The sequence below is a fragment of the Neophocaena asiaeorientalis genome, unplaced genomic scaffold (assembly GCF_003031525.2).
Source record: "Neophocaena asiaeorientalis asiaeorientalis breed wild unplaced genomic scaffold, Neophocaena_asiaeorientalis_V1.1 scaffold733, whole genome shotgun sequence".
Lineage (NCBI taxonomy): Eukaryota > Metazoa > Chordata > Mammalia > Artiodactyla > Phocoenidae > Neophocaena > Neophocaena asiaeorientalis.
The window spans coordinates 194,652-205,840 of record NW_020172687.1 but is presented as its reverse complement, the minus strand read 5'-3'; the positions used below and the strand labels follow the sequence as shown (position 1 = coordinate 205,840).

General features: G+C 41.0%; 1 protein-coding gene across 1 annotated transcript; it reads right to left on the bottom strand.

Moving 5' to 3' along the window:
• Nucleotides 1-835: 835 nt before the first annotated feature.
• CHIA (chitinase acidic) lies at nucleotides 836-10,665 on the bottom strand. Its single transcript, XM_024739941.1, has 11 exons — nucleotides 10,542-10,665; nucleotides 9,316-9,345; nucleotides 8,302-8,503; nucleotides 7,136-7,192; nucleotides 6,282-6,447; nucleotides 3,568-3,692; nucleotides 3,264-3,387; nucleotides 2,790-2,975; nucleotides 2,156-2,275; nucleotides 1,927-2,068; nucleotides 836-1,178 (listed from the first exon to the last, which is right to left on the bottom strand). Exons 1-11 carry the CDS (start codon nucleotides 10,570-10,572, stop codon nucleotides 937-939), a joined length of 1,425 nt encoding a protein of 474 aa, XP_024595709.1. The 5' UTR covers nucleotides 10,573-10,665; the 3' UTR covers nucleotides 836-936.
• Between the last annotated feature and the right edge of the window lie 524 nt (nucleotides 10,666-11,189).

The following is an 11,189-nucleotide window of genomic DNA, read 5'->3' as shown; positions in this document are numbered from 1 at the left end:
ACCCAAAGGCAGAAATGCATCTGGGCCTCAGGAAGGAGCTAGAATGAAGAGTTGGAAAGCTACTGATAAATGTTCTCTCTGCATCTTTCATCGTGGCTTTTCTCCATTTCTCCCCTTTAGTCTTCTTGCTCTGCATCCAAGGCAACTTTCCCTTCTCCTCAGTTTCTCACTACAGATCCTAAGCTTACATATTATAGGCAAAGCCAGTCTCAGGGACTGTGCACCATTCCTTGTTCTCTGATGCAGATTCCAAGGGGTTATAATCTGATAAGCCCTCTTGAATCTGACGTCTACGCCAGTCAATCAGCCAAGCCAGGGGAGGAGATAATGCAGTAAAACCACAGCTGCTAGTGACCACAGCTATGGTTTCAAGGAAAGGACCTCTGCTTTCACTCCTGAGAAAGGCAGACATCCCCAAAGGAGCCCACTGCAAAGACCTTCCCGATGGTGCCAATTCAGGGGAGGTGGACCAGTTCTGGGACCTCAGCAGACACGGAAACAATGTCCTGGCCTTCTGTTCCTTGAGCAAGCCAAACAGGCCTGTGCCCCCGAGTCTCCTAGAATCACTTTGGTACACTACTGAGAACAGTCACCAAGATGCAGACCTATCTTCTTCACGTCCTCATCCCATGCCAACACCAAACATTCAGATGTTTCCTCCTGACAGCATCCAACCTTTATGCAAATTAACCTAAGCCAGTAGAAGGCTTGTGGGTTTGTTGGTGTCATCACTTCCTCACACACTCTCTTCTGCCGCTCCACCCCCATGCACAGCCTGTATTTTCAAATCTAGAAGGGTCTCCACCCAAATCACTTAAAACCAAGGACACTCATGTTTTGACTGATGGATTTTATTGCAGAACTCTAGGTAGGAGCAAGGTGTGCTAAACAAAGGAGACTGTTCAGCACATTAGGGAATGGAGACACAGGTCAGATTTATGCCAGCTTGCAGCACTGACAGCTGGTGTCAAAGACAAGCCCAGCCGGGCAATACTGCTCGTATGTGATTCCATTTGCGCAGTTCACGAAGGCATTTCTGTTATTTGCCACAGGGTAGAGGCCATTGGCTTTGCCGGCACAGTATCCACTACCCACAGAGCTGCTACTCCCACTTCCACTTCCACTCCCACTTCCGGTACGACTGTTGGGCTCACTGGACTGAGTGGAGGTGGTGCAACCTGAAACAGCATGAAGAGCAGACTAGTGGACCTGGCAGAAGCTCTCAGATTCACCTAGAGGTGGAGAACTAGCAGACCGGGGGTGAGGTCTGGAGGTGGAGTGCAGTTCGCTCTGGGTCCCTGTAACTGAGGAGCTCACAAGATAACTCCATCTTAGGAATTAGGAACAGCTATAATTTCAAGCCAGCCCAGTTTTAAATTTTAAAAGTTCTCTCTTATGATGTTAAAATCATTTAAAAAATTTTTTACTGAGCACCCAGTATATGCGAAATGCTTTTCTAGGATCTGGTTATAAGCGGTAAGCAAATAAGCTGTAAGAGAAAATCTGGACGAATTTTAGGGAATTGGTACTTCCTCTGAATTATAGATTAGAAATATTTCAGTACTGCTTAGGGTTTTTTGTTCAATCTCCCCAAGCAGGCTGAAGGAGACTTTTAATAAGGGGTTCATAGAAAAATAAATGCTTATATTGAAGGTCAGCCTAATTTCTTGAGGCTTTTCCACACCTTTAAGAATTAGTAGACCTGGAAAACCCACCCAGTAAGCCTGGTTTCTCATAAGAACATAAAATTCCTGATGTGGACATTCAAGGGTAAGGAAAGAATATAGCACTTCTCTCTCAGGCAGGCAAGAACAGTGAGGTAAAATGGGAAGAGACTCCTGGGGCAAAGGGGGAAGATGTTAGGCTGTCTTTTGAGTTGGAAAAGGAGCATTTATACACCATGGGCATCCCCCTGCTGTCACTTACTTGCACTCTTCAGGCCAAGAACATCCTTCAAGGTGTTGATCAGGGGGAACTTGCCCTGGTTACAGAATGTGCCTGTGAAGTCATCCATGTCAATGGCCCAGACCATGGCACCTCCAAAGTTGTTCTGTTTAAGCCACTCAGCCTGTTTAAGGATAGAGGACACCAGCAGTCATTTTATTTCGGCGGACTCAGGGCTGAACTCACAGCACATTGGAGGGGCTGACCTTACCTTGATATTAAAGCTCTTGACATTGTCATAGCCAACCCACTCATTGCCCTTATAGGTGTAGGGCACGTACTGAGAGGCATCCCATGCCTGAGTGGCTCCATCTTTCAGGAACGTGCAGATCTTTAAAAAGTCAAGAGATTCAAACCCTTTAAGTATGACTCCCCAAAAAGAGAAAACATACAATTTCCTCTTTGATTTTTTTTTTTTCTGTCATGCCTGCAATAGGGGCTTTCCTCAGATTTCTAATTATGGGTTTTTATTTGCAGTAAATAAGATCAAGTTGTTTATGAAATACTCAGATGTTATCCCTATTTTTAGTGCTTGATTTTGAGAACCCATGTTAGTATGGGAGATACAGTTATTTAATTCCCTTAAGTGCTAATATAAATGACCTTAAGTATGTAGTCTGTTGTTTGAAGGGATATGGCACACTACAAATGTTCTTCATACTGGACTAGGTAAATGAATAGGTTACTTAAACACCTGAAGCATTTGGAGTAATATCTGTGTTACAGTAGGTAAGTAGTGGACAAAATGAACATTCAAGCTTTACACAGATTCTAGCCCTAAGGCTACAGTGCAGCACTGGGCATGAAATTCACAGAATTTCAACTGTAAAGCCCAGGCTACCTACCTCATAGTAGGCCAGGAACCCAGCCTGCTTGGTGTAGGGCCCAGCAGGACCAGCACCAGAAGTGGGGGCACCAATGCCATTGTTGGAAGGGTTGCTTAGGATGTAGTTGTGTCCATAGGCAGGGAATCCAACGATGAGCTTCTCAGCTGGAGCCCCATTGTTCTTCCAGTAGTTCATGGCATAATCCTGAAAATGTAGCAGGTAAGTTAGAGGCCCACCCAGCTGATGACCCATTGCTTAGTTATGCTAGTCCACTGTCCTAAAAGGTAAAATTGAATGATGCTAATAACAGATAGATTAGTTGGTATTTTTGGAAATATTTTGGTGAGGTTATAGTTAATGAAATATGATCAGCCACTTAAGAAGAGAGTTGTCCAAATGAGACTTTTGCAGAATTTATATTTCTTTTGTCTCTGAATCTCCATGTGATTTACAACATCTCTGGTCTGAACCTGCATCTGTGTGGGTACTCACCACATTGAGGTAAGCATTGTTGCCAGTGTCAGTTGGGTATTTGTAGAGGGGGCTGTTCTCTCCAGTGTAGCCCTCCCAGGGGCCATAGAAGTCATAAGTCATGACATGGATGTAGTCTAGGTACCTGAGGTGGGATAAAGCGTTTAAAAGCATTTCCAATTGTTACTTCCCATACCTGTGCAGACAAAAGATACCACTTCCAATGCCTCTTAAACAAAGTCCCTGAGTGGCATGACAGACTAAGTCAAGTCTGCTTTGCAAAACTGATACCTATAGGAGTTTGAGGATAAGGTGAGTCACTCACTGGGACAGCTGAGGAACCTCATAGGCAGACTGGATGTTGGAGATGCCAGCAGCTACTGCAGCAGTGACCAGCAGCCTGGGCTTGTTGGTTTGGATGGCCTCCTGCTCAAAAGCTTCACGCATTTCCTATAGAATAATCAAGTATAGTAGGACATCTATGAAACTGATTTCACCTCCTTAAAAATTAATAAATATATGTTTGTATAATGCTTTTCTTTTTCAAAGTGCTTTCACATATTTTATCTTTAGTTTCTGCATATCCCTATAAAGTAGACAGAATTGATAGTATTCATTTTACAGCTAATATGCATAGAAGTTAGACAATTTCACCAAAGTCTCACAGCAAGTTAGTATCCAGATCATGACGAGAACCCAGGTCCCAGATGACCAGTCAGAGCTCTACTTATATAACTACACTTTGAAGTTATACTTGCTACAGTAACCTATATCCAGCTTTTAGCAATATAGAGATTTGCTTCCCTTTGTCCAGTAAATGAGCTACTTTATAGGACTGACATCCCATCAAATGAAATGCTGAATTGGCCAGTGAGGAAGGTGGTAACAGCCGGGTGATAGGTTCCCGTTCAATGCTAGAGGTTAATCCACTGTTATTTTGTGACTCTAATCTTACCCGGAGCACTGGATTCAGTTTTGTTTTTTGTTGTTTTTTTGTGTGTGTGTGGTACGCAGGCCTCTCACTGTTGTGGCCTCTCCCGTTGCAGAGCACAAGCTCCAGACGCACAGGCTCAGCGGCCATGGCTCATGGGCTCAGCCGCTCCGTGGCATGTGGGATCTTCCCGGACCAGGGCACGAACCAGGGCCCCCTGCATCGGCAGGCGGACTCTCAACCACTGCGTCACCAGGGAATCCATGGATTCAGTTTTTATAACTGCATTATTAGGGTGTACCAGAGTGTGTTCCAGTGAAGAGTGGGTCTGAAAATTGTTGTATGGGTACTTGTTAAAGGAACTAGGTTATTTAACTGGAAGGAGAAAAATTATAGGCAAGATATAGCTGTCTTCAAATATCCAACTAATATATTGCAAAAGGTGCAGCTTCATTCTATGTTACTTCAATGGGCAGCGCTAGAACCACTAATTGGAAGTTATTAATTATGACTGGACGCATGTATTGACTAAGAATACAGATGTTCTTTTTGATCTCTAGAGCTGTTCAACAAGTAAGTAGGTTTATTTTTCAACCAGTGAATTACTTAATATTGAAACTATTGGAGGCTGCCTGACAATCTGATATACCAGATGGTATAGGAAAAAACCCTGTCTTGGGGGAGAGTAAATCTAAAAGCCATCCTTGGCTTTTCTCACTCCATTCATTTTTCCTTGGTGATCTCTTAATTATTTACCTTTGCTGATGACATCAATACAGTATATCAAATCAAGTCTTTTGTTCTGAACTCCAGCTTGGCATTCACCCAATACCTATCCATCCAGTGTCTATTAGGCAAAACTATAGGATGCCCTACAGATTCCTCTCACTCAGCATGTTCAAAGACAAATTAATGAGCCCTTTTTCTTGCTCCAAATCTACCTTTTTTCCTGTATTTACCATCTTAGTTAACAGGACCATAGTCAAACTAGTTCTCAAGGTCAGAAAACTGGAAGTTCTCTTTTTCCACTTCCAATTGGTCTCCAAATCTTATTGATTCTACCCTCCTAATATCTCTTATATACTTCCTTTTTCTGTTCTCACTGTTAGGGTATTCGTTCAGACCCTCAGTATCTCTTGCTTGATTTATTGCAATAACCTCCTAACTCTATCCCTGACTCCTTACCTTCTAATTCATCCACTGTGGTTAAAGCCAGAGTGATCCTTCTAAAACATGAGCTTTGTCATATTTTTCCATTACTTAAAAATCCTTCAAAGTTGTCTTGAACATAATGTCCAAATTACTTAACATAATATACAAATCCTACATGTTCTGATTCTTGTCTCTGGTGCAGCCTCATAATCCATTACTCACATACCTGCTCACACATATCTACATGTCTTCATTTGTGCAATCCCATCGTCACTTAAGTGGTTAACACCACTTTCAAGACTAAGCTCTTCTTGATCCTGCCCCAGAGCAGAATTAGGTACCTTCTCTCTGTGCTGCTTTTACACTCTGAATACCTCTATCATGACGTTTACCTAAGTGTACTGTAATTGTTGGTTATTTTTCAGGCTTCCACCTAAGATGGTATATTTTTTAAAGCCAAGGATTGTGTCTTATTCTTATCTTTAGCCTGACACTTAATGCAGTGTCTGGGATGGTGTAAGTGCTCAGTGATAATAGGCAGCTAGTATAAAGGTTAGAAGCAATGGGCTCTGTAGTCAGACTACTTGGGTAGTTATGACACCTATTAGTTGTGTGATATTAGGCAAGTTCCTTAAACCCGCTATATATTAGCTTCCTCGTCTGTAAAATAAAGGTTATGGTACTTACAGTACCTATACCATAGAGTAGATACGAAGATGAGATGAGTTATGATTCTAAAAACAGCTTGTAGAATTGTGCCTGACACATAGCACACATAATAATATTATTATTATTAAATGCTGTTGAATGTAGGCATGATATCTAAGAATCTTTGCAATGTAAAGTTTCCAAAATTCTAAATTCCAGTTTAGTTTCACTCTGGAACCACCAGGTTCTCCTTGAAAAGAACAGGCTTTGAATTTTCTTGGGCTAAACACTGCCACCTCCCTCCTCACCTGCACCAGGACAGTGAAGAGATGCTTGTCCTGAGAAGGGCTTCCACGAGAGCCAGGGTACTCCCAATCGAAGTCCAGCCCATCAAATCCATACTGACGCAGGAATTTGATGACTGAAGAAATGAAAGTATTGCGATTCTCTGGAGTGGAAACCATGGTAGCGAAACTGAAGGAGATCCAAAGAAGGCAGGGTGAGGCCTTGGTAGTCCCAACACCATGTAGCGAAGTCAAACTCCTATATTTCTGCCTCAGAGCTTTACACCAAGACCCACATCCCAGATAAAACTATGTTCCTGGCTTTCTCCTGTGCTTGCTTTGTAATCACTGCTCTGTCAGCCATGGTACCTCAGTGTTCTCTTTGTTTTGTTATCCACCCAACTCTGATCTTTCTCCCAAATTGTACCTGTTGCTTTGAACACCTGGCTACCTTGGCCCACTGTGTTGTCTCTCCAAATAGTCCCTGATGTTCGTATACCCTCAAAAAATTCTTCTTGTTTATTTGCATGACTTTCTCTTCCCTTCTCCCAGAAGGTAAATAGACAGAAGTACTATAACACTCTCCTTAGGGGTTGTACTTCTGAAACATTTTGAGAAGAGGTTGTTTTGAAATCTCAGTAACTAAGCTTCTGTGAATGTAGTCCCAGAATATCCAACTAAATGTAAACGTACAAAATAAATGGTGTTCTAATCAATACTGAGATTCTGGTGTAGTAATTTATTTAAGTAACATATTTGTTTAATGTATATCCTTAATATCCTGTCTTAAGATGTGAAATCTGAAGGGACATAGGTCACATTGGGCTAACTTGTTTTCTGTAACAAATGAACACCAGGCTCTCTCGTAGAAGACTTACGGGGCAGTTCCAAACTTCCAGCCTCCAATGGCCAGGAGAGTTTTCAGCTGGCTGTTCCTTTAAAGCAAAGGATAGAAAAGAAGAACTTCAAAATCCATGAGTCCCTCAATTTAAAATAACATTGCTTCGGTATTGGGCCTGGTCAGAAACTTTGATGTTGCCTTGATAAAATATTCTGTATAATAATTTTCCTTCAGTACTGAACACTTTATAAAAATTATTTGTGTTATCATTATGAATGCACTCAGAGTTCTTTAGAAAAATCTAAATTAAACAACCGGGTTTTTTTAAAAATTGGAATGTATTGGCAATTCTTACATTCTACTCTATCAGATGAAATGGTAAATATTGCTTGAACATAATTACTTTCTCAGACTTTATGATAATTAATATAAATCAGTTGGCTTAAAATCATGCACATTTTCTGGAATAGTGGTTCTCAAACATCAGTTTGTATAAGAATGAAGTACAAGGAACAGAGTTGGAGGACAACATTAAAATTCCAGGTTTTTAACCCCTTTCTCAGAGATTGTGATTCAGTTGGATTAGGGAATTGAGATTTTTATCAAGTGACTCATGTGATTTTGTTGCATGGTCAATGGATCACACTTTGAGAAATACCACTCGGAAGGGGTTTATTTCTTCTTAGGCATCATAACTCAAATTCTAGTGGCTGCATTGAAGATACTGCCACTACTGAAGGTAGCAATGGCCTGTAGCCTGACTTCTCCTGGATTTAACTAACTGAACAAATTAGAAATTAAAAGATACCAGGGTTTTTGTTTGTTTTGTTTCATTTTTACACAGAACAGAACTCTATTAAAATACAGCAAACTCTTCTGATTTCTTGGGCTCTTTTATGTCTAATCTTCGGTATCCTCTGCCTCCTGTTCTCTGATGCAAGTAGCTAAGATGGTTTGCAGTTTCCTGAGTCATAAAAAAGATAATTACAGTGAAAGGAAGATACAGAACTATTTTTAAATACTAGCTAGAGCAGGCAACGTGCTACGTTATCTATATCCTCGATACTTAAAGTGTAGCTCCTGGACCAGAAGCATCAGCATCATAGGGAAGCTTCTTAGAAATACAGAGTCTTGGTTCCCACCTCAGACTCACTGAACCTGAACTGCAGAGATACCAACTTAGAAATCTTCCCGTTCTCTTACTTGTTTTTCAGGCTATTGAAAGATTGGTAGAGAGTCACATCATTCCATTCAATGGTGGTGATCTCGTTGTTTCTCATCCCAGCAAAGGCATAAATCAGGTGAGTACAGAGGCAGGGGTCGATGTTGTCAGGCTTGAAACTTCCCAGGCCTGGTCGGTACTGGGACCAGTTGGTGAAGTAGCACATCAGCTGGTAGGCAGAACCTGAGAGTAGTAAGAAGTAAGAAAAATGGCCTGACTTAGGTGCCACTGAAATATGCTGTAAGTTTTAGCCCTGCTTCTGTTTCCCTCCCTTTGCCTCAGATACCTGATCTCTGTGTAAGGGTGGTTAATAGGAACAATCTTGCAAATGATTTCAAAGCTTCTAACTTGGGAACTAGTCACTGACTTTCAAGTTGGTTATTTTTAACTTTGACAGATTCACTTTGGGATCTTGGTGAAGCCTAGGAACCACTGAAGAAAAAATGCCTAGTAGTCCTATGAAGCCCAGTGAATACCAACTTACAACTCTCAGGTGGTCATGCTGAAGAGAATAACAGTGGCAGCCAATACAAAATAACAGGTTCTCCCAACATCAAATCCATCTGTCTGTAAAGAAGACAGTAGCTTTCTTTCCTAGCATAGCTTATCTATCTCTTGATATGTTTTTATTTTTAGTTATTTATTTTTTGGGTGGTACGCGGACCTCTCACTGTTGTGGCCTCTTCTGTTGTGGAGCACAGGCTCCGGACATGCAGGCTCAGTAGCCATGGCTCACGGGCCTAACCGCTCCATAGCATGTGGGATCTTCCCGGACCGGGGCACGATCCCATGTCCCCTGCATCGGCAGGCGGACTCTCAACCACTGCACCACCAGGGAAGCCCTTGATATGCTTTTTAAAAAGTAATATTAGAATATGAAAAAATCACATTTAATACATTAAGCAGACAATTGCATTATGAGTAATTTATAAAGATTTTAGGTTTATTGTAGGAAAAAATTATGTCAAGGATATAATACAGAGTCCATGACTTACCTAGCTGAGCATTCAGCAGAAGGGCCAGACCTAGAGAGAAAGAAAACACATGTATTCTGAACCAATTGTCTATATCTTGTAGAATACAATTCTGAGGCCTTCGGTACCATCCTATGGGTCATAGGTTTTTATAGCCCAAGTGGCACTTAGGGGTTATGCCAAAGAGCAGGCTTTTCAGTGAAGGTACCAATAAATCTGTACTTCCCTTCTCTTAGTCAAAAATGAGCATGGCTCTCTCTTCTTCCTTCTTCCATGTCAGTAACAAATGTTACGGAAGACAGAGTTGGAAGTCTACTACCTATGGGAGATCTACGTACTGAAACTATCCAAAATTTACTCTACTCAATGACTACACACCCATCCATGCTTCACCACCCTTAACTGGGATGAATACAGCTTCACACACAAAGCATCTACTAAATCAGTGAATTCAGTATCTCTTGGGGCCTTCGAGTTTTTTTATACCAACTTTAAGGGCCCTTACAGTAGAAGAGAACTAGAAACTGTTAGACAAGGCTCCAGATGCTGTTCCCTGGCTTCTACCAGGACACTTTTGACCTGATTGCTTTATAAATTGAGCTAGAGGTTTCATTTGGAAAAGGTTCTGAAGCTATAAAAACTTTGTAAATCTCAGCTCTAGAGCAACTAATAAGCTATGGATATAAATTGGCTCTAAACAATGTACTGAATCAACCCCTTTAAATGATTGAATTATAACTGATATTTTTATAATACATCAGCAACTCAGTAAGACAGTAAGGGATTAAAGAGAAATAATTCTGAAAACAGTAGAACAAAGATAACTTGCATAATTCTGTCTCAGTTCCCACTGATTTTCATCTCTGAAAAAGATAGACCAAAAACACAAACATGTAAATTAAAATAAGATCAATTAAAATGAGGTGGTGCAGGAAGATGAATAGAGAAATGGGAACAACCCAACAAGGAATGGGAGTGTAAGACAAGCATTGGAAGAAAACTAGCCTTTCTTTTAGGACCATGCTTGTGGCATCAACAAAGGTAAAATTGCTGCCAGAGTCAATTGAGATTAAAAGAATCAGAAGTAGACTCATTTGTGTATGTCTGGATTCTCTTGGAAATTTGAAATAATGAAAGAACAATAGAAAAGCATAGAGGTGTGTGTGAAGACTATTTCATGCCTGTCAGATGCAGAGAGAAAAAGAAATCAGGTAAGAACAAGGCTTTATCTCCAATTACAGACTCACCTGTGAGAATAAGCTTTGCCATGGTTGCCATTGGCTCTGGTCTAGCAGAGCCTGGATTTTCTTTTTATACCATCTGAGTACCAGGTTATCACAAAGGATATCTTCCAAGTGGAGAGCATTTAACCCAAACGTGTATATAGCTAATCAGTAAGTCAACAGATCTCCTCCCCTACAAACACCAGTTTGTGTACCTCCAACCCGCACTCCCCTCACCACCACCTTCTCTGCTCAATAAGGACAAAATGTCATGGCTCCTAACAGGGTGGTAGAGACTATCACCATGAAAAGCACCGGCTGATTAGCTTTTTTGGCAGTTCTCAGGGCTGATAAGCATCTGTTTAAACATTGTGGTTTTCATGAGGTGGACATTTTGTTCCTGGCATCAAAGCATGTTTTTATTGGAAAATAAACAATAAAAACCCTTGGAAGGTATTAGCTGTTCTTAAAACTTTTCTTAACCCTCAGAATGGGAGAAAATATTTGCAAATGAAGCAACTGACAAAGGATTAATCTCCAAAATCTACAAGCAGATCATGCAGCTCAATAACAAAAAAACAAACAACCCAATCCAAAAATGGGCAGAAGACTTAAATAGACATTTCTCCTAAGAAGATATACAGATAGCCAACAAACACATGAAAGAATGCT